Here is a 24,284-nt window from a genome sequence, read left to right on the forward strand (position 1 = left end):
AGCACTAAGTACATTTTTTTGATATCTTGGTCATTTTACAATAACACATTTTATAATGATAGTCATTTCTAGTATGTAAATTTAAATATGCAGGCGAAATCAGGCTAAAACTGGCTATATTTGCAATAGATAAAACTCGTTCCATATTTTCAAATGTGAAAATCCTGGTCTGCGAAAACGTGCGAAAGTTAACAAATGGGTATGTCAAACATAAGCATTTTTTAAAGTGAAATTTCCAATAACATGATAAATATGAGAGATAGATATATACTTTCTTCGCTAAAAGATAGAAATTTTGTATGTTCGGCAAAGTTGTTTCTAGTAAAATTGCCTACAACTTCTCTGAACAAACATATTTTTTTAGTTTACAAATAAAAAAGTTAGAAACCGTTTCTCACTTTTAGGGGGATTGATCACAAAACTGATATTTCCATAAATTAGGGCTTATTTTATAGACAAACTTTGCCGAAGACACCAAAGATCAAAAATCATGTTTTCATGGTCAAAACAATTTCGATCACGTTTTTGGGCCATCCGCAACAGTGTGCGGCGGTGCCGTAAATCAGCACCCTGTTGTGGAAGTAGCTTCCCAGAATACGCCTTAGGCTAGCCGGGACTCCTAAGTGAGTTATGGCGCTCTCTATGGCGGCACAGCCAACACTACTAAAGGCGTTTCTAACGTCTAGCGTGACGATCGCGCAGTAGCGTATGCCTCTCCTCTTTTTCTGCAGCGCAACTTCGTCCAATCCAGTCGACCTAATGGCGTCCACTGTTGATCTACCTTTGCGAAACCCAAACTGGCTGTCTGATAGCCCCGCGTTGTCCGTCCTCTCGGTGTAGACCAATAGCCTCGACAGAATGATCCGCTTGAAACCCCCTTAATACTACTGAAATGCCCCTGAATTCCCCGTAATCCAATTAAAACGCCAACAAATACTGACGAAACGCTCTTAAAAGGCTCCTCAAATCCCCAGAAACAACCCCGTAAAACGTTCTAGAGTGTAGAAGTAACTAGACTGAATATGTATGTTTCCGTAAATGCTTAGAAGTGCATGAAAAGGAGCCATAGAGCGAATGTCTAGAGTTAATCATACCATCTACCAGAGCTGTGGCAACACACGCGTGCTGGGAACAGCTTTCATCGTGATGGGCAATATGCAGAGGAGCGTGATCGGTTAATGGCCGATTCATCAACTTCAACATAATCCACGTGCTCAGGCCGCACTCAAGAAACACTGATGATGACAAGGACGTCAAGCCACGACGTCAAGATCATTATAGGAGATCTAAACGTCCTGGTAGGTACCATGATGAGAAATTCAGACCGACGATGGGAAAGTTCAGCGCCCAGTAGCTGGCGAACGGAAACGACCTACGACTCCTTGATTCGTCGCATCCAACAGCATGACCACCATACCTATCACCTTTTTCTTACACAGCCTTATCGCTACAACAGATGACCACGTTCTGATTGGCGGACGGCACTTCTCCGGAATTATAGACGTCATGGCGTTAACATCGTCTCCGACCACTAACTGGTGATGATCAAACTGCGTCCAAAACTTACCGCCATCGACAATGTACGGTACCGGAGCCGCACTCGATGAGCATCTGAATGGCATGGGGAACGTAGGCATGTGAGATCATGGCGACGGAGGAAGCGACTACGCCAGTGCATCGGAAGACGGAAACTCCCACGCTGAGAGTAGTTTAAAACACCATTCACCAGCTCAAAACCAACAAAGCAGTTGCGGACTTGGTGTGATGATTATATCACCTGACTATCACGTCGAGGACCTGGGATCGAATCCCACTCCCGTAAAACTCACAGAATGTGAGTTCTTCCTTTGGAAGGAAAGTATACCGTGGGTCCCGGGATTAACTAGCCTAGGGCTAAAAATATCGTTAACACAAATAAATTAAAAAAAAAAACGAAGCAGTTGGAAAGTATTGTATTACAGCTGAAATCATCTGGGGAACCGAACAGCAACCGTAGGAGTGGAAGGAAGAGGTAATCTGCCATATTCACAAGAGAGGCGGCCATTTGGAATGTGTGAAGTTCAGAGTGTTAACCATTTTAAATGCTGCCTGCAAAGTGCTATCCAAGATCATCTTCCGTTGTCTGTCACCTAAAACGAATGAGTTCGTGACTAGTTATCAAACTGGTTTCATCGAGGGCTAGTCGACAACGGATCAGGTCTTCACGGTATGGAAAATCCTCCAGAAAAGCATGCTTGGTCCAAGCGCACCTGATCATCGACTTCATGGCGGCATATGACAGTATTGACCGCACAGAGCTATGGAATGGTGACAGACTATCATGCCTACACATCAATATCGCTATGGAACATGCTCTGAAGAATGTAATGCGACGAGCCGTGCTTAAACAACGGGATACAGTTGTTTTGATCCCCCAGAAACTACGGTTAAAATATTAAGGAAATCGGTTTTAAGTCTAAGGGGGTGCTCAACGAGCTTGATGTTATTATGGAGCGCCAAAAGTATGCAGAAATTACAAGTTTTTGATTTTGCCACTAGGTAGCGCTATAAGCGCTCAATTAATGTCAACTTTATTATACTTGTAGTTTACCCTCAAAGCCCCAAGATAAACTTTTTATGTTTAAAAGGCTGATACTCCGGAACTGTAGAATATAAAATTTAGTGGTTCACACTATGATCGTTAAGAAGAGTTGTAGGAGAACTGCGGGCATAACGCCCCCCGGGGGCAAAACGCCTTCACGTGATTTCATCATATTGTGGAGGTTTTCTTTAGATGCAAGCAAACTAGAACTCAAACTGAGCAGGTTAAGCCCAAGAACGGTTGCTATTGTCGAAAGAAAAGCGTGAAAAACGACGATTTTCCACATTCAGAAAGATTTCCTAATTCGCAACGCACAAAAATTAAGACATTGCGCGCTGATTATATTGAATCAACCCATAACACCACCACGCGCCTCCTACTCCTTCATTTGCTGCTGGGAAGAGTTCGATGGAGCCCCTTGGTATTTCACAACAAGTCAAAGCGGGAAATGCCAGCGGGCGTTTTGCCTCACCCAAAAAGGCGTTTTGCCTCCTGCAGTTTTCCGGCACCTAAAAAGTAACACTTCTTGAATTGTTTATTTGAATGGGAAATTTTGTGAGCACGTGGGCCAAAAGTTGAAGTCTCTTAGGTAATGGATTAAACTGCTTTCCAAGGAAGAATACGACCTTAAAAAAGCTTCATTTGAGGTTTATGACCACATATACTTAGCCGGGGCGTTATGCCCCTCTTTCCCCTACTTCATGTAAGGGTAGTTGTCATACCGGAAGTTCATGTTTAAACCTGTTTTTGCACCGGAAACAAGTGTTCTCTGGTGCAATGTTTTGATAATTCGTCTATAAATCAGGCATTTTATAAGAATTCTGAACTCTTTAACACGCACACAAAGTTGAGGTTGCTTTCTAGTATAAATTGCTCTGAAACTGGTCCCAGATATATACTTCCGGTAGGACTCGTGCACTCTGTTCTCTAATACCCTATATCGCGATTATAACTATTTTGGATCTAAAAACATAATTTTAGATGCTTAGTATTTACGAAGAGTTAGTTAGGTATACCAGAGTATCACTAATGTGATTAATCCACCTTGAATCTAAACACGGGGCATAGTTTTAGGCCAACAAGTTATCACAAGATCATTGCATACTTTTAGGCGTTTATCAGTGTGTGAAGGTTTTTGTCCCAATTTACAAAATTGAATCCAATTTGTAAAAACATTAGGATTTGCTGCAAGCCTAAGGAAGCTAAATGAACTGGTTACCAGGAAAATGTTCGCGGGGTGGCCATACTTTGTCACGAGGCAATCATCATTTTGTATTCCGAAGGTCTCCAATGAACATAGCTTACCCTGCTACAATAAACCTTAAGATAGTTCATTCCGATCTGGTATGGGTCTGCAGCCATAGGTAATCCTTGCGCTGATGGTGGGTACACAATCATCATCATCATCATTAGCCGAATGAAAATGAAAAGTTTGTCCTGGGACTTTTAGGATTGACTATTTGCCAAACAACTTTGTCAAAGGACGCAAAGAGTTCCAGCACGTGTGAAAAAGTTATAACGATGAGTTCACCTTAAAACAACGACATTAGCTCCTGATATTCCACTTAAGTCTTCTTTGTGGGAGAGGAAAGCAAGTATTATCTACATTTGATTAGGAAACAACCATAACCTAATCTGCCCCCACTCGCAAAACAGTCCCATATGAATCGGAAACCCAGCAAAGATGGGACTGTTATGCGAGTGGTGGCAGTAATCTACCTGGTAATATGTAAAACCCATTGTTTTTTTTTCTATCCTAACATAAAAAACGCCAATATTCCAAAAAGTTCAAAGAGAATTCTTACATTTAGGAATGTAGCAAAGGATGCAAATAGCCGGATCACTATGTAAACTATGTATTCCGCTACAGTGGCTAACTCTGATCATATCATACATTAAGCTAATTAACCAGGCGATGACGTACAGTTCCTGCGACAAATCATAAAACACCAATTCACTTACCGCATAACTTCGATCTCTTCCTCCTTCTCCAGCAGACGGCGCTCGGTGTCGTGACGGAACTGGCCGTATTCAGCGGACAGAGCCTGGGCGCGTTTCTCCTCAGCTTTGCGGCCCTAGAACATCAAAACCCATTCGTTATTATACCCAGATCCGAACGCATCGCGCAATACTTACGGCTTCGGCTTCCTTGTAGGCGGCAGTCAGTTCCTCACGTTCGTTTTCCAGACGACGCAGCTCGACTTCATAGTCATGAAGGCGACGTGTCAGCTCGGTGACGCTGGAGCGGGCGTCGTGCAAATCCTTCTGCATTTTATTGTTCTCCCGGGTCAGCTGGTCCTTCTGCTCACGGGTCGCATCCAGTTCGTGGCTCAGGCGCTGGTAGTCCTGGGTCTTCTGTCTCAGATCGCGTTGCGACTGGTCGTACAGGGTAATGGTTTCCTCCAGGCGAGTCTTGATTTCGATATTGGTTTTCTCGAGAATTTCGATACGTTTGGTATATTCGCGGATGCCGTTGTTGGCCTTCTCCAGGTCGATAATCAGGATTTCGATCTCGCTCGACAAACGGCTCTTCTCCTTCTCCAGCTTGGACAAACGGGCCTGGAGGGATTCGATGTGTTCTTCCGACTCCTGGATGCGAACGGTGTACTTGCGACGGATCTCCTCAACCTCTTCGTGACGAGCCATGCATTCGGCTTCGTACTTCGATTTGAAGGCACCGGCATCGCCGTTGGCCTTGACCAGCTGTCGTTCCAGATCCAAGCGAGCTTCGGATTCCTCTTCCAGCTGCAGGCGGACAGATTCCAGCTCGGTTTCGACCTGATGCAGGGTTGACTCCAAGATGGATCGGCGGCGATCGTCTTCCTCCAGACGACGGCGGGCATCCTCCAGCTGGGTGTTGAGCTGTGTCCTGGAGAAGCTGATGCTCTCGATGTTGATCTTCAGATCCTGAACACTCTTGACCAGGTCGATGTTTTCCTGGGATAGGCGGGTCTTGTGGGAGGTGATGTCCACGATGGTGCGGTTCAGCTCTTCGATGCGAATGTTCAACTCGGTCACCTGGACTTCCAACTTTTCGATGGTCTTAATACTGACGGTCTTGTCCTTGGAAACGCTCTCAATCTGGGACAGAAGTTCATAGATCTCGGCTTGCAGTTTGGACTTTTCCTTTTCAACCCTGTTGATCGAAAGCAGATTGTGTCGGTTATTACGTGAGAGAGAAAAATATAAATGGGAATATTCTCTAAGGTTGTTTTAAAGATAATATTTATATCGAGGCAGGGCATTTATGAGTCATCATTTCAGCGTCACTCTGGAATTCGCATTTACGGTGGGAGCGATATTGGTCGAGCATACGAGGCAAAAACTACCCTGCCAGTCTAGCAACCAGTGCAGTGTGGGAGCATATGGACTAAAATTAGCACAGATTTTCCTTTTTCTTTTATGACGCTGATGACGAACAATCTGTTTACGGGAGAGAATCTTTCGGCTCAGCGATGATCATCATGATGACGGTCAGTATCATCGTTATGGGTATTGTCGAATGGTGCTATCTACTCTTCACTAATTGTAACACTTCGCTGGTATTTGAATTTTTGAAATCCTCCATAATTTCAAAGTCAATTTTTACAATATCGATTTAAATAATTTCAAATATTTAGACAAGGCGATGCTAATGTTCCATCTTCTTATCCAAGTGACATGGCAACGTTTTCGTAAGCCTGGAGGGAATTTCCAGAACACTCAGTGCCGTAAACGCCAAGAGTGGATCATGGAACGAAACATTGTCACATGGATGATACGTGGATGTTTTTTGGTGACACTTCTCAATTCTGTGCGAGAGAGCAATACAGCATCAAAGAATGCACAAGCTAATATCAACATTCTAAAAACAATATGCTCGCTTGTTGTTCAAAGGACGCGAGACTGTGGGAGATTGACAACTAAGAGCCGAAGGGGAGATAAAGTTGTGCAAAACGAACCCAGTGAGGGTGGCGCTTCGAATCTAGTTTGACTTTCAATTCCGCACAGTGAATCAAAATTCAACCATCGCGCAACAATAATGACAATGTCGCAACCTGTATTTGTTGCGACAAACAAACCCATGCGACATAAGTTTGTCCCAACTTGAAAATAATGGGATTAACATCGTACACCACGAGTTTAGAGATTTTTAAGCCTTGCATTGCGATTTTCGAACGATAACTTCGAGTCGGTAAACACTGCAACTCTGGTGGAGCTCTATCATCAAACAGTTTCGACTTTGGGTTAGCAATAATTGATTATTCACGAGTTGAAAAGTACGCAACAAATTCAGCTTCCATTTTGTCTGCAACAAAAAATTTCGAGATCATGTCATTATCTGTTACCAGTAGGGATAAAGAGTAATCGTCGCACCTTCTTTGTTGCTTGTTTTGTGCCTCTTTTGTCTGACAATTCTCTTCACTGATTCCGCAGAATCGTGACTTGTGGCATAGTTAGTTAACTCTCAAACGGATACCTTAAATGAAGGTCCATTTTGGGACCCTGGGGTCCATTGGACCCCAACATATATTGGCATATATCTCGTGATCCTTACTTTTCAAAAGGGTGATGTTTTCAGCAAAGATGTTAGACATGTCAAGCCCTATCTAGTGATAAATAATTTAGTACAGGAAATTACCACTAGGTGGCGCTAGAAAGCATTCCAAAATGTTCCCAATCAATATGATGAAACGTACCTAGCAAGCGGACAAGACGCTCAAAACAATAGGGTAAATCGAACTGCTGTAGATGAGTAGACATACATGTACACACTAAGATCAGCTCGGTATTTTTCCCATCTTTTTGCTGAGTTCTCAACAGCAGATTTAACTCGGTACGCTCGGTTATTTCTTTTGCGGATATTCCGTTAATGAGTTACCGAGCTCAGCTAATAAAGTGTCAAAAGTTACTGATGCACGGTAAATATCGTTACTGGTGAACGGTAAATATGATAACCGAGTGTACCGAGATAAATCTGCTGTTGAAAACTCAGTAAAAAGATGGAAAATATACTGAACTCAGTGAAAAAATTACTGAGCTGGAACATCTGAATCTTAGTGTGTACATGTCCTGCGGCTTAAAAGGGGTCGTTCAAATATTACGTAACGATAGAAGGATCGAGGTGGTCGACCGCTGTGTTACGCTTTATACGATATTTCAAAATTTCCTTTACAAAAGTTGTTACGTGAGGTAGAGAGGCGTTCATAAATTTTCAAATTTAGCTTTACGTATTATTTGAATGAACCCAAAGATACATCACAGACAAACAGATGTAACACTGAAAAATAATATCTCATATCTCAGATCCTGACTACTAGTAGAGTTGGAGTTTTCGGCAAAGTTGTTTGCTTGGACAAGGGATTACAGATAATGAACCGTTTGATTTGATACTTCACCACAAGGCGGCGCTAGTAAGCATACAAATATTATATGAGCTTAGGATCCTGATTATTAGAAAGATATGGTGTCTTTGGAGTTGTTTGGTAGGTTAAACATTCACAGTTGATGTGCCATATGATTCGGAACTCTGCCATTAGGTGGCGCCCATGAGCATGTATAGGGTGTCCCAGAAAGTATGGGCACAACTTTGCAGCTCTGCCATTTGGGAATGGATGCAGAAACAAACTTTATTTTCACACATATCCTGCCTTAATGTATTAACATCAAATGCCAATCATTAAAATTTGAATTTGACACTTCGTTTGAATGCGGTAGCACATTCCCTAAAAGACCTTTTAAAGCTTCTGCACAATTTGATATATTTTTCAACAACATCGCTTAACAAATTATTTTCTACACACGAAATTAAGCTCGATAAAAATTTAAAAAAATATATCCGTGTTTTTATACATGCGTATCTATTATACAACCCTTAATTTGAATTGAAAACATATACTTTTGAACCTGAAAAATTAATTTATGCAATTCAGTATCATAATTTACATTTTATATAACTCATTTTGGTATTATAATGACCAATTTTTCCAGACTGGTTCATTATGCAACTGAAATGAGTTGCATAATGAAAAATAGTTGTATAATGTTCATAATGCAACCCATTTGAGTTGCATTATGAACATTATGCAACTCAAATGGGTTGCATTATGAAAAAGTCATAGCATAAAATTTTGTATGGAACTCGTTGCAAAACTCGATTTTTTCAGCACTCTTCGTATTTATCCAACTCGGCAAGCCTCGTTGGATAAATGTACGACTCGTGCTGAAAAAATCAACTTTTTGCAACTCGTTACATAAATAACTATTAAACACCAAAATCGATATTTTTGAAAACAAGCTTCTGAATATATGTCACAGCATGCAGAAAATTACATTTTAATTTCACTATAGGTAAAATACATGCTCCAGCTTTATAAAGTGTAGATTAAATTATTTTTATTCTCGTTAAAACATGTTTAAAAACTCGAATGTCTGTGGGCATGTCTTATCCAGAAATAGAAAAAGCGAATTTTCCAGTTTTCTCAAAATTCTGAAATACCCGTACGCACAGGAAAACATATTTTTTTAAAAAATTTCAATCGTCCATCTGAGGAAACAAGTTTTCGAATATATCATGTGAAAAAAAATCGAAAAAAATGTTTCGAACTTGGATAATTGGCAAAATCGTCAAATAGCAGTTTGTGCAGAAGTTTTGAAAGATGTTTTTTCATTTTGAACATTCTGCATACAAAACCCTTTTTATTGTATAAACTCTTTACAGGTATCAATCAAAACACCTTGAATAAAAATACTAAAATATAAAAATAGTTGTTTGTTAAGAAAATGATTGTATTTTCGCTATACAAAGTTGTGCCCATACTTTCTGGGACACCCTATATAGTTTATATCTGTCGTACATCGGGATGCTTATTATTTATAGAGATTTTTTCATAGTAAATTTGAAGTGTACCAATAGATTATGACGTCGCACAACCCAGATATAGTGGTGCTAGTTAGCAATTAAATTTTATTGAACTGATGATAAATCGACTGTTTGGTGGAATTGATTCTGTTTGGCTACGCAGTCATTTATTAAACAAACGACGTTCTTTATTTGCCCGACGTTTCGACACAACCTCTGTGTCGAAACGTCGGGCAAATAAAGAACGTCGTTTGTTCAATAAATGACTGCGTAGCCAAACATAATCAATTAAATTTTATATCTTAGTGGAATCCCGGAAGCAATTCCTGGACGACTACCAGGGGAAATTCTTGCATCATGGGAGGATTTCCAGGAGGAATACCGGGAGGAATTCCGAGGTATCCTTCTATGAATTTTTAGTTGAATCGCTGGTGGATTTCCTAAAATAGTCCCTGGAGCAATTCCTGAAAAAAAAAATCCGGGGGATAAGTGGATTTCCTAGATAAAGCCCTAGAGGAACCTTGGCAAGAATCACTGAAAGAATCCCTGTATTATTTTTTGAAAAAAAAAATCGCAGGAAGCGTTTCTTCAGAAATTCCGGGAAAAATCCTGAAGGTATCCGTATGAAAATCCCTGGAGCAAACATAGATGGAATTATTGGTGACAATTTTGTAGAACCTCTGATGCAATTACTGGAACATCATGAAACCATCGTGAGAGAATCCCTAAGAAATACCTGGATCTCTAAAGGAATTTGTAGAAAAATACCTGAAGAAATCTTGAAAGGAATCAAGTGAGATGTTTTCGAACATGCTTTCTTTTTTTTAGTTAAGCTAGTTCTTAATAATTTGTACGATTTTGCAAAGATACTGACTTTGTATGTTTTAATTGAGGCAAACCCAAGTAACCACAAGCATTATAACATTGCACGAATTAGACTGAATATCAACCTTTGCAATGCGAAATGCAGTAATTCCACACTTGTCATGCAATAATCCTTTAGATTGGCATTATCAATGTGATGATGCATTGCATTTTTCTTTACATTCGGGTTTATTAAAAGGTGATATAAGATAATTCAATAACTCAACACTGCAAAAACTGAATAAATGCAATGTACAAACTAGCAAAGTTTGCTCTAACAATACAATTATAAAAGCTTGACTCTAATGGTAAACAAATGAAATCAAGAAGATTGAACAACTTTACGGTCAATTCTAGCGGTCTTCAACATTTCTGGTTCAACTCCCGACCAACTTAATCCCCGTTTGAGCCACCGATCGACGACAGCAAAATCTATTTAGAGATGAACTTTTCTTTTTTCTGTAGGCTGCTATCACATGCCAATAACGATGGAAATCACAATTAGCATATGAGCAGTGTGCGAAGGGTGTTTTAATCGAGGTTTTAATTTTCTTATGTTGATTAAATATCTTCTAAAATGCATTATGTATTTTTCAGTAATTTATCGGAATGTGATAGTTTACTGTATTATGACATAGTCGTTTTACCCTCTACTACAATGATTGAGACAAAAGAACAGTTTTCTTTTAGTTAATGAAATATCTGTTGTTATCACTGCAGCAGAAACGGTCCAAGACGCCAGCGCGTATGGAACTCATCTAGCGGTCTTCAACACTTCTGGTTCGACTCCCGATCCGACGACAAAAAATAATGGTTAAAACATTCATGTGTGAGGGCATCAGTACCGTCGATAACGAAACGGTGCTAAAAATAGTTTTTTGTTTTGGTTTTTAGTGTTGCACGTGTCAAATGCAAATGTACAGCACATGCATTTATATTACTTTAGCAATGGCTGTCAGCGTGCTGCTATATGTGGCACTAATTTGATTTTAGTGGGGCCCTTTTCGACTTTAATATTGCTTCAATGAGGTGTTTAAAGTAATGCAGCATTATATTCATAATTTTAATTATCAATATATGGCAAAATTGATGCACTTATATACGGCTTCGTGGTTACTTGGGAAATTATCAGTAAAATATACCCCACCCGGTAGGAGTATTAATCACTAATAACTACATCAACGAGGAACGCGTAGTCAGACAAACATCTTTACAGAAAATACCAAAATTATAACTTGTCATTGGACTGAGATATCGGCGAAATAAATTGATTGTTCAGGAGCGCCATCTAGTGAGATGATTTCAAATCAGAGATAATTGAAATTGAAAAATTACATTCATATAAATAAATCTGCCGAAGTCATCAACTTAGAATATTTTCTCTCGATCGAGATATCAAGTACCTAACAAATGTATACATATTACATTTTTGAAATGTGGTTCGAAAGTCTTATCCATATGTAATCTTTGAAGCTATACCTTCGCCAATCAATCAATCAGCATCAAGACATTCATCTCAAAAGAAGTATACTTTTTTGAGGACTTTTGTCGTTCAGGGTGTCTAATATGTATCCATTAGCGCCAGCTTGCAGAAAAACATTAGCATAATTTTTATAATCATGGAGATTTTGATATATTTGTATAAAGTAATAAAAAAAGATTTTGATGTATTAAACACTTTTGCCGAAGACACGAACATTCTATGCATTTAGAATATCAAGATATTCAAGCTTTCAATCCGTAATTTGAATACACACTAGCGCCATCTGCTGGACTTAATTCGATTCAATTAATTTATCATAAGAATGCCCTTGTTCTGCAGAACAACTTTGTCGAAGACAGCATTATTCTAGGAAGTCAAGATCAATAGATACAATCATTTGTGCCGTGGGGTACAAAATCGCCCGGTTCAACTTTGACATCGAGAATAATTCATAGTACGCCATGAAACTAATGGTATTTTTGCACAAATTACTCATCGCGGTGTAGTTTGAAGGTACTGTAAAAATGGGGCCGATATGTCAATCCAAACTTGTTTGCGACAACTTCAAAGTGGTTCTGGGGTCCAATGGACCCCAGGTATCCATTTGAGGGTTAAAACACCAGATTAGCGATACGGAGGTTTCGAATCTCTCGTATTTTTACATACGAGAGCTGCTTTCAAGCGTTCAATTGTTAAAATTTGTATTAATATGTCTATCAAGTCATAATAAAGTAACATACGAGATCAAAATTGAACATTACGCATTGCTTGGATTTACTCCAGTCTACAATGAATAGAAAAGACCTCTTTGCAAATTCTCGGAGAAGCTTTTCTCAATAATTGTATATACTTCACTTGAGCATAAGTTATCAAACATATTGAAAATATTAGTGAAAGCAAAGATGCTGTACCAACTTGGTTCACTCATACTAACTCATAACTATACTACGAAAATGTACATTTTTTTTATCTTATATTAACGAGATTTTTAGCCCTAGGCTAGTTCATCTTGGGACCCACGCTATACTTCCCTCCCACACACATTTGCGAGTTTGTCGGGAGTGGGGTTCGATCCCCCTGGTGCCAAGTGTTCTAACCATCACACCAGATCCGCTCCACAATGTAGAATTTATCAATTTGCACTTGCTAGTGTTATCCTGAGAAGAACTTCAAAATTATTCATAAGGGATCTTAAGTGGCTGTTGACATATTATAGCATTTCCATAAACTACGAAAACAATTCCTGATTGAATTTCACATATTATGTAATATTAGTGAAATTTGCACTTGGTTTCCGAAGTTTTGTACATCAGAAAACGTCCAGAGAGATGAAAGATCACCTCTGGTTGACTGACTAGTCTGAGCAAGTACCTACCTACCCAACATTCGGTTGGACCTGACTCAAAAATGTTCACCCACCTACACACGTCGCCGCATTGTAGGTGTTGTGTTGCAGCTGGTGCAAGCGTGGCGAAACGAGGTCGAAATGATGAATCACATAATGTATGCAGCACTGCCTACACTAATTTTTCTTCACACGGTTGACATTTTTACGAGCAATTTTCCACCACGGTCTTCATGTTACAAAGCAGGAAATTTTCAACGTGGGCTAAACTATACTTTGGAATGCATGTGCACTTCCCCCTCCTCCACGGATACCCACCTCTGTTTCGCCTTGGTCAGTGCTTCGATCTGTTCGCTGAAGTCAGTGACAATTTCCTGGTGCTTCTTCTTCAGAATGTGAGCAGTTTCCTCCGACTCCAGGTGCACATCTTCGAGCAGTTTGCGCAGTTTGGTCAGTTCGGTGTCGCGCTTGCGGTTGATTTCCAGCTGCGGGCGGGAGAGATAATCATTTAATTGTGATTTGTAGCGGGACGACCGGAAGCGAAACAACTAACCTGACTTTCGGCACCACCCTCGGCCTCCTCGAGGCGCTCTGACATCTGAATGACCTGCACGCTGAGGTCGGCCCTTTCGCGTTCGATCTGGAATTGGAATGGGTAAAAGAAAGTAATAATGATATATAATTAGTTAAGATATACAGGAGAAACTTTATTGAAGTTTATAACTAGTTGTACTACTTTAAATCTAATATAAAGGTCAAGGAACTTGAAGGACCAAGTTTCAATTGATTCATCGAGTAAATTTAAGGGCGACCATGCGTCTCCATTTTAGTTTAGAACTGTGGAACGATCAAATCATTGGACAGAATCGTTAGAACCCTAAGATGACTGCCACAATCGCCGACTTTAAGGTGATACGGGACGCCGTGTTATTTTTCGTATCTTCCCTCTCTTTCCAACAATTTGCCTCGCGATTTTGAAGATGGTAATCTCGATTTCTATCACACAGAACGTGATGCAAAAGAATCAGCATATGCACTGCAAGTGAGCATACACATTACACAATGATAAGTTTGTGTTCCATAATGTGAAGTAGAATCTGAAATTACCATTTTAGTAGCAACAGAGCAATGGTGGATATTTCCTCGATCGTCCCGTTCGCCTTTGAACCTACTCGCGACTTCTAACGCACAAGTCTCATCGAAAACCAAACCAGCGCACCGAATCTTCTTATTTTAAGCTTATTACAAGTGAGCAAGAGCAAAATAAAAATTACACTACCGTTAGAAGTTCACTTCTTGAGAATTGTACATCTGAAGTTCGGGTACAATATTGAAGTTGGATTTCAAGACGTTTGTCCTTAAGACAGAATTGAAACATGTAAAATGTAAATAAATAATAAAATCTCATAATTTTATCCATCGGGTATGGCTCAAGATTCCTGCAAAAATTATCGGCTTATTTTTAGGGATCAAGGGTTGACTCCAGGAAATTTTTATAAAGATTTTTTTTCTTTTAGTAAATCGTTTAAAAAATTACAATGACGAGCGCTCAAACGTAAGTTCGACTGAAATATTGTATAGCTCCTATGGGACCAAAATGAAACTCAAAGAATATACAAGAATGAGAATTTTTACATTTTTTTCATATAAGTTCATCAGGCCACTGTACAATGCAATTAAAAAAGCAGTCCATAATCTAATAAAAAAGTTCTCCAATATATTTTGGATACTACATCCTAGAAAAAATAGGCTATGATTTATAAAAATAGATACATTTTTAATGCATATTCTATAAGGCAGCATCCAGTTATTACGTAACGCTAAAATTGACATTTTTCGACCCCCCTCCCCCCTCCGTAACGATTTTTTGTATGAAAATCCTAATTTTTTTGTATGGGCCGTAACGCTCGGTCGTACCCCCCCTCCCCCTAGAGCGTTACGTAATTTGTGGACGGCGCCTAAGCTGTAGAGATTCAAGAAATAATTCAGTATCAGTAAAACAGTTCAAACAGTTTTTTGTTAAAGGAACAAAAATCTCTGATGAGGGTGGGAAGTGGAAGTGAAAAATTTGCCTTGCTGTATTTTTTTCTCGTGTCAGTGTTATCAGAAATGAAAATTGATTTTCTTCTAAAACCGTTAGCAGAAATATCGCTTATTATACTACATGATGACTGACGAGGTGTATGATGGTGGCGGCAAGAAGAAGCACTCAATTTCACTCAAGAAATCCAATCCAGTCAGAAGAGATACCTTGGAAAGTAACATCCAAAGCATCAGCCACGAAGCTTGATCAATCAGAGCGACATCGAGGGATTCACGCAGGATGTTTATTACCAAAAGGCCTCGCAACGGCCTATATCAGGAGAAATGATGTGGTAACTTTAGCTTTAAGTTTGATTAATCCTTTAATACGCTCCACCGCCTTAACCCGTACGACGAAATCGAGCATAGCGAACGCGTTTGAGGCCGCTACGAAAACATCTGGCTACAAAAGGTACAGTTTTTTTTAAATAATTGAAAAAGTGATCTTTTTTCATTTCTCATATATCATTGTTTCTATAGTATTGATAAGTGATTCATATTTCAAATTTTTTGTTAACCATTCCCCATCATAGTAAAAGAGTTTATTGAAGTTGAAAACACTTTAAATTTATTTTCCTATTCTGGATTTGCTCCAAAAATGCATCCTTAGGGAATTTTCTCAGACTGTCTCGGAATCAAATGTCTATAATTTCAAGCGGCGTTTCCAAGCGTTCTGATGAAATAAGTAGTTTTACAGTAATGCATTTAAAAGCCCGAATAACCTTTAACAATTATTCTCAGTATATTTAATGTACATATTTATACGGCGCATGTCGGGTAGTTGAATACTGAATAGACTGATTAAATAATCCAACATTTCTTGCAGCGATAACTTTTTATCTCTGTGAATTCTATTGAAAATACATCGGGTCACTCCTCGACTATGTTTCCCAACTAACTGTCAGCATTAGTTACCAGTAAACAATTGCTTCACTCGTATTGCACCAACGGTGAATTTGTCAAATCAAAAATAAAAATATTTCGTCAATATTTACAAAATTTCGAAATGCTTTCGTCTTGAAAACCGGTAACTAAGCCAAGAAAAATCATAAAAGTGTAAGGATGTTCAAAACTAAGAATTATATTGATTAAAAAAAGAAATTCACTAAATCGCAAATGAATAAATCACTTCGATATTGCAGCTATCTAGCCAATGCATATTAACATAAGGTATTATGTGTTATTGGAATATTTTTTTCCAATTTTCAAATTGATTACTAATATTATCTATTTCAGCAGTAAAATGTAGAGCATTTTATTGACATATTTAAAACTTGTTTTTTTTGCTAATTACATCCTATCAAATTTCCTACATATATTCATTCAAACTATCTGCAGATTGATACCTTGTTTCATTTCTCTACATTATACACATATAATTTTAGATTACACTATATTCCATTGTATATTGATTTCCCATATTTATTTATACCATATTTCATTGATAATAATGGGTTATTTAATACAGTCGGGGAAGGGGTCATCATATTTCTTTCTCGTTTCAGAGAGCGAGTAATGGCGCTTAAGCCTAGGCTTTCGAGCCAGGGCATAAGGCGTAAATTCCTATGTCCCATCCCGGGAAGGAGAGCTTCAATGGAGTGACATTAACTTTCTTAGCAACGTCACTCCCAACGTTTTTACTTCTTATCTATACTAAATACTATAAGGAGCGGCTGACGAGATGTCGCCATTCCATGGTTATTATTTATATGTATTTAAAAACGCTGCACAGTAGGCCTGGCCGCTTCAATACTTGTAATACATCTCCGATGTACTGCAAGTACTGATAATGACAAGAAAAATGATAGAAGTAGTCGATTCTATCATTTTCCAGGATTCTTCCAATGGATGGCTGTGTATGTGTAGACTAGACTAGACTAGACTAGACTAGACTAGAAAGGAACAAAAATCTCTGATGAAAGTGTAAACAATCACTGATAAGTTAGTTCTGACCAGCCTTGTAAACATTCGACACTTTTCACTACCTTCGTTTCGTTGCCGCGGTCGGGTGTCAGCTTGCTTTGTTTCAATCGAGTGCGACCGCTACCTCTTACACAGGGTTGGTAACCATCTGTTTCGTCACCGACCAACGATGAAAAATTAAAAAAGTTCGTCAGCAAATAAAACTCCGTCACTTGCATCATCATCAGCGACCGACAAAGAAACCACGACGATGATGAACCGAAAATAAAACAGGGAGCTTCAGTTTTCGTCATTCTTTTTTATCTTCTTTTGCAACGACGAAAAACGAACACGTTTTCGTCACATGGCAACCGATTGCAGACGAAAGGCGAGCTTTTATTGACGATTTAGCCTCGGTCTTTCAGAGCTGTTGAATTAGCTCTGATGGTATGCCTGTTGTGCTGCCAATCCGAAGGTGTTTGGTTCGATTCCGAATGAAGACGTGTTTCATTTTTGCATTTTTTTTCTGATCAGCCATTCCCGTGAGGCCGATTATTTGTCTGCCTGCCCTGTTCGGTGCAAGCCACTCAACGAAAATGTCAATAAAGAGAAACGGCAAAACTTTTTCGTCGCGACCAGCAAGCTGACTGACGGTGTATGAAGAAAAATATTCAAGAGCTGCTGACTCAGTGACGCAAACTTTTTATTGCCCGTCGTCGTCAGTGATTGTGCTTCAGCTACGCTGACTATTAACAACCCTGCTCTTACACACAATACGAGCGGCAGAACGAAGATCAATAAACAAAAAAGTGGATCAAAACAACGTCGTCTGACACGATGACATTTGTCCAAGGATGGAAATCTAGTGATCATGATAAGATTTTGAATGCGTCGTGGTGTTAGGGCATCGCGCGATCATAGCAACAACGATGGAATTTTGTCGTCAAGCATTCATAACAAACCATGCTCCGCGAATAATGAATCGCTCGGCATGTACGGTCGCGATGCGATCGATCATGAAGTTGAAATGATAAATTTTGATTTTCGGTCACTTTTTGTGCATTCTTATTGCCGAAGCTTCATGATATGCATATGAATGTTATATTCTTAATGATGAATTCGGGTTCCGGGAGCATAGGTGGCGTAAATCGGGATGAATAAAATTTATCGCGACTTGTAACATGACCCGATAACGGTTGATCCCGCGATAAAGCGTGCATCAGATGCTTTGATTGTCTCTGTGATACGAGCACAGTGCGAGGGTGACGCATCATACTACCGCACGAACAAAGGCTATCGTTGATTGTTCGTATCGTGTATCATTTATCGTTAGAAGTTTGGTATAATATTAGTTTATTCGTGTGTGATAAATCGATTACGACACATACATTTATCCAAAACAGCTCTATTTATGGGAAAGACAGGAATAACAAAACCCGAACCATCTCCCGAAGACGCAGTCGTGGTCAAGCGCATTCATTCGACATTTTCGTTCCGTACAGTAGTTTGATCGCTTGTGTTGTGAATGTTGGAGACAAAGGGTGCCGAATATCGACTAAAAGGTGTCAAAGACTGTGATCGCTAACAAGACTGGTTCTGACATTTTATACATTCGGGAGAGTTTATCACTCATTCATAGCATGCTGAATTTGGATTTGCATAGGCATATTCACTAGTGATTGAATCATGAAAAATACGGCGTGCTGTATGAAAAAGCTGATGCTAAACGTTCAATATTGTGTGGCGAAACTTCATATGTTGCATTGTTCTGTATCTTGTCAGAGCTAACAAAGCAGAAAAATGTGGGTCAAGTTCAAGGTCACACTTTTCAAAACGAAATAAAAGGTTTGCTGTTCAACAGCAATTATGGGGTTTTATATAGCTGCACAAATTACAGCATGCTCCTTCATCCTCACATTACTTCCATATTCGATTCTAAACATCTTTAGATATTGATCTAGTTGAAATTTTGATCTTAAAGCTTTCGTATTAAATTACTCATAGTAGGTCGTATGATCATGTGTTTGATTTCTAGGCTTGGCACCCACAACTTTTCGTTTAGTCACTATTACCCCCGAGAACAACTAGCACTAAATTTCTTCTGAGTCCTTCACTCTATCCAATAGTATATCGGCGAACGGCAACTCAAAACAGACCCATAACACAGCGTAACAAAAAAAAATTTTGTGTGTCTCAAGAGCAAACTTATGTGTCTCTGACAAATTTTGGGCCGCTGAATCCGAATCCGTGCTCAGATTTGCTCCAGCACGTCACAATTTTGAGCTATACCTCAGATTACAGGGCAAAATATGCGATTTTGGGCTTTTTTGACTGCAAGCCATTAAGCATGGAAATATTTTTTTAAGCAATCAAAAAAAAATTGGTCAATTTACATCTAAATTAACGACTTGTGCAAAATATTTCGTTTTACCAAATCAAATTTGATAGTTTTAAGCGATTTATGTTAGGTACAATATTTTCCATACAAGTCACCCTCCAAAAGTTGCATGCAAGTTTACATACTAATAAAAAATGCTTAAATCTATCAAATTTGATTTGGGAAAACGAAATATTTTTCATGAGTCGTTAATTTAGATGTTAAATGACCAAATTACCTTTTGATTGCTTAAAAAAATATTTCCATATTTCCATTAATGGCTTGCAGTCGAAAAAGCCCAAAATCGCATATTTTGCCCTATAAATTGAGGTATAGCTCAAAATTGTGACGTGCTGGAGCAAATCTGAGCCCAGATTTGGATTCAGCGGCCCAAATTCTGTCAGAGACACATGAGTTTGCTATTGAGACAAAAAAATGTTGTTGGACTGGGAAATGGAACAACCAAACATCACACATGAACATCCCAACAAACATTTTTGCTGTACAAGAGTGAAACAAACCATTCTTAAGCAAACTTTAGTTTAAGAAACTGTTATACAGCTTGTTTTGTTTCTTGGGATTCTCGTGCTCTGCTCAGCCATTCTTCCTCTAGAGTAGAAAGTGATTGCAGCATAAAAGCTACCAGTTCTAAGAGCGTTTTGAAAGACACATAAAATATATCCAGGCGCTGCACAGACTGTCAGTGTGGCTCAGGGATGCCAGATGAATTTTTAAAAAATCTGTATCATTCTTTTCAAAAATCTGTATCCCATACAAAATTAAGGTGAAAAATCTGTATCTCATACAAAAATGAAAGAGCTCAAAAATCTGTATTTCATATAAAATGAAATCAGTGCGAATGTTCAAAAATCTGTATAATACAGATAAATTATTTTTATTTTTAGCATTTTACACTTTCGTTTTATCTGAGAGCTTGCCGAATAAAATAAAAGGTGCACTCGCATATCAAAGTCTTCAAAAAGATGTGAAGGCGTCTCACCACGGCTCACATATCTTTCACGACTTCTTCTGTTAGCTCATCCTAATGTTGAACGGTTCTCGTTAATTGCTGAATATTTTACACTGGTGGTTAAAATTTAAATGTATCTTTTACAAATATGTCAGACTTTCATTTTTAAGTTTCTTGCGAGATTCAGAAGGGTTTCGGAGGGGTTTCCGGAGTTGCCAGGGACCTTCTGATGGGGGTTCCAGATGTGTATCAGAGGCGTATCAAGGAATTTCAGGGAATTTCAGGAGGATTCCGAATAGATTTCGGTTGGATTGAGGGGTGCCTCTGAAATGCCCTAGAAAGCCCTTGCAAGCCTCTGGACACCGCTACTACCGTTCTACGCGTAATTGTCTCATGTATATAGACTGTAAGTAGAGATTTTCCTACAATTAATTGTAGATCTCCCAACCCCCTAACCCACTAGCGAGGGCGAGGTCTTAAGGCGAAACTGGAAGCATTTCCTCATTTTTTTGATTTTTGATTTTTTATTAAATAACAAAGCAATTTTTTTAACATCGGTTTTCGTGCACATGTAGAGTATGGATCAGGGTATCTTCTGATTTTTTTACGTGGTAGAAAATGTTTTTGTTTTTGCAGAAACCATTTTTTAGTGAAATTTTGTTCAAAAATGGTTTCTGCAAAAACGAAAAACATTTTCTACCGCGTAAAAAAATCAGAAGATACCCTGATCCTTACTCTACATGTGCACGAAAACCGATTTTGAGAATATTGCTTCGTTATTATATAAAAAATCAAAAACAAATAAATGAGGAAATGCTTCCAGTATCGCCTTAAGTTAACCTCTCTCCCATGGAAGCTTGGGTCCTGGCTAGTACTTAAGACTACACGTTGCTTGAGTCCTGGGTGGAAAGGGTGGCCAACTCAACTTTATATTGATCGGGCCGCCATTTTCTCTGTAGTTCAACTACGATTCGGGAGAACGTGGAAGTAACGGAATCCCACTTGACCGCCCGTACACATTTCCTTTCAATAATGTTGTCCGGAGTGATGTCTCTAGCGCATATCGCCTGCATACTCGACCTTTGCTCCACTAATCGCGTACCGCGTCCTTTGAGACCGTACGGTATGCGCTAATTACCCTAAGGCACAACAGCCTGTGAGTACTCTCGAGTCGCTTCACGTTTTGGTTTACCTCTAGCGCGTTCTATCATGCAGCGGCACCATACCGTAGTAAAGAGACTCCTATTATCGCGAACAGCTTACGCTTACTCGAGACTATTGCCGAGCTATTTGACATTATCATTGGCAGTGCCATTATCGCCATGCTTGCCCTTTTACAGGCATATTCTACGTGGCTTCCGAATTTCAGCTTATCATCTATTATGACCCCTAATTGCTTTAGTGAGCGCTTAGAGTTGATCGTGCACCCGCCTGTGGTGACCACTACCTGTTGTTCAGACTTGCGGTTGTTTACCACCACAACCTCCGTTCTCTGATGCGCGAGTGCCGACTGTCTCGACCTCATCCTGTTCTATGTCGCTATGCTAATTGCGTACGTTGCTGGTCAGTTCCACTCCCTCTATCGACTCGCCGTATACTACGAGGGTAATATCATCAGCAAAGCCGACCAGCTTTACGCCCGGTAGAAGCTTAGTCTCAATACGCCATCGCCGGGCCAGTACCGGGCACAGAATGGAGCTCTGAGGTAGCTCCGCGGTGATGTTGTAGCCCCTCTCGGTGTCATAGATTAACACCCTATTATGAAAGTAGCTCTCCAGTATTCGGCATAGGCTAACAGGGATTCCTGGGTGGTGTATGGCGCACTCGATGGCGGCCCAGCTGACGCCGCGCAATACCGGATTCCCTTTCGCTTCTATTATATCGGCCGTTTTGGTTACAGCCCTAATAGAGTCTACCGTCGATCGACCTTTCCGGTAGCTGAGCTGGTTATCCGAGTGGCTAGAGTCATCGGGTTTATCGGTTTATCAGCCTTGACAGAATGATCTGTCCCGGCGTTGTTCAGAAGGCAGATAGGATTGTATGTCGGTGGGTTGCCAGGAGCCTTCTCGGGTTTGGGCAGTAAAACCAATCTTTGCCTATTCCACCTCCCCGGAGATATGCCTGGATAAATATCTGCATAGTCTTCTGAATATGTCAGGGCTAGCCTCGATGGCCGTCTTGATGGCTACTGCATGGATACCGTCCGGGCCCGGAGCCTTGTTCAACTTAAGCAACTTCGATATTGCGATGAGTTCGCCATTCGTCACTAGGGCGACCTCGCTTTGGCCGGTTTTACTATAGGATAAGGGGCCCATGGTCTTGTATCGTGGCGTGCGAACGACGTTTCCACGATCTTCTTTAGCATCTAGGGGGAGCGTTCTGGGGGTGCTGAAGTGCCTTTCGTTTTGGCCATGGCTTCTGTAGGCATCACCCAAAGGGGTCGTTTTGGCTGCCTGGCAGAGATTTTCGAAACACGTCCGCTTACGCGTCTTAGTCTCTTTGTTCAGTACCAGTTTAGCCGCCCTGTGGGCCGCACTGCCATATGCAGCATAGTTGTCCCATGTTTTATGGGAATCCCTATTAACATGGGACAACTATGCTGCACACGGCAGCGCACTCCACTCCATTCTACCTTCATCGGTGCGAGCTCCTTGCATCCTCCTTTTAGCTCTAAGGAAGGAAGCGCGGAGTTCTGCGATTTCTGGACACCACCAGTGTACTGGTCCATTTATTTTTGGCAGCCTATTTAATGCACGCATAGATAAACGAAAATGCCCCATAGAAAAATCAAAATGCACCATAAATAATTAAGCAATGTACCGATAAAATACACAGCATTCTCCATAAATAAATTGAAATGTTCCATAATAAATTAAAAATGTAGCGGTAAACCAAAAAAATTTCTTGTTAAAAATGAAACATTGTATCAATAAAAAAATAAATAAAACACCATAAACAAATAAGTTTGCTCCATAAAAAATAGTAAAAATATCCATAAATAATGAATATTTGCTCCATAGTTATAGCATATTTGCTCCATAAAAAACTTAAATTGCACCATAAATATCATCAATTTGCACCATAAACAAATTGTAAATTTTACCACAAAGAATGTAAAAGCTACATAAATTTAATCTAATTGTACGCTCGAGCCTAGCTATTTAGCACTGTAGTTGGAGGAAATGCCAATGCAGAACCCGTAGCTTCCGGGAAGGTAAGCCCAGCTCCCTGGGTTAGTGGGTTGGTGTCAGGCCCTGCGAGCCAGCCGTAAAAAAGACTAGCACCGGAAAATCAACAAGAGAAGAATGCGAACCGATACCAATGGCGACGACCACAGCGACGAAAAGGGACTTGCGATTGGAAGCTCGGTACGTGGAACTGCAGATCTCTCAACTTCATCGGGAGCACCCGCATACTCGCCGATATACTGAAGGACCGCGGGTTCGGAATCGTAGCGCTGCAGGAGGTGTGTTGGACAGGATCTATGGTGCGAACGTTTAGAGGTAATCATACCATCTACCAGAGTTGCGGCAACACACGTGAGCTGGGAACAGCTTTTATAGTGATGGGCGACATGCAGAAGCGCGTGATCGGTTGGTGGCCGATCGACGAAAGAATGTGCAGGTTGAGAATCAAGGGCCGATTCTTCAACATTAGCATAATAAACGTGCACAGCCCTCACTCCGGAAGCACTGATGATGACAAAGACGCATTTTACGCGCAGCTCGAACGCGAGTACGACCGCTGCCCAAACCACGACGTCAAGATCATCATAGGGGATCTAAACGCTCAGGTAGGCCAGGAGGAGGAATTCAGACCGACGATTGGAAAGTTCAGCG

General features: G+C 40.0%; 1 protein-coding gene across 1 annotated transcript in view; it reads right to left on the reverse strand.

Annotated features, from left to right (window-relative positions):
- Window positions 1-24,284, reverse strand: part of LOC109416453 (paramyosin, long form) — a 74,502-nt gene that overhangs the window by 27,474 nt on the left and 22,744 nt on the right. Inside the window, exons 3-6 of the mRNA XM_062852792.1 lie at window positions 13,668-13,754; window positions 13,433-13,599; window positions 4,718-5,717; window positions 4,544-4,656 (exon numbers count right to left, since the gene is read on the reverse strand). Of these exons, the coding sequence (XP_062708776.1) occupies window positions 4,544-4,656; window positions 4,718-5,717; window positions 13,433-13,599; window positions 13,668-13,754 (1,367 nt within the window). The remainder of the gene's footprint in view (window positions 1-4,543; window positions 4,657-4,717; window positions 5,718-13,432; window positions 13,600-13,667; window positions 13,755-24,284) is intronic.

Source organism: Aedes albopictus, chromosome 2, assembly GCF_035046485.1.
Source record: "Aedes albopictus strain Foshan chromosome 2, AalbF5, whole genome shotgun sequence".
Taxonomy (NCBI): Eukaryota; Metazoa; Arthropoda; class Insecta; order Diptera; family Culicidae; genus Aedes; species Aedes albopictus.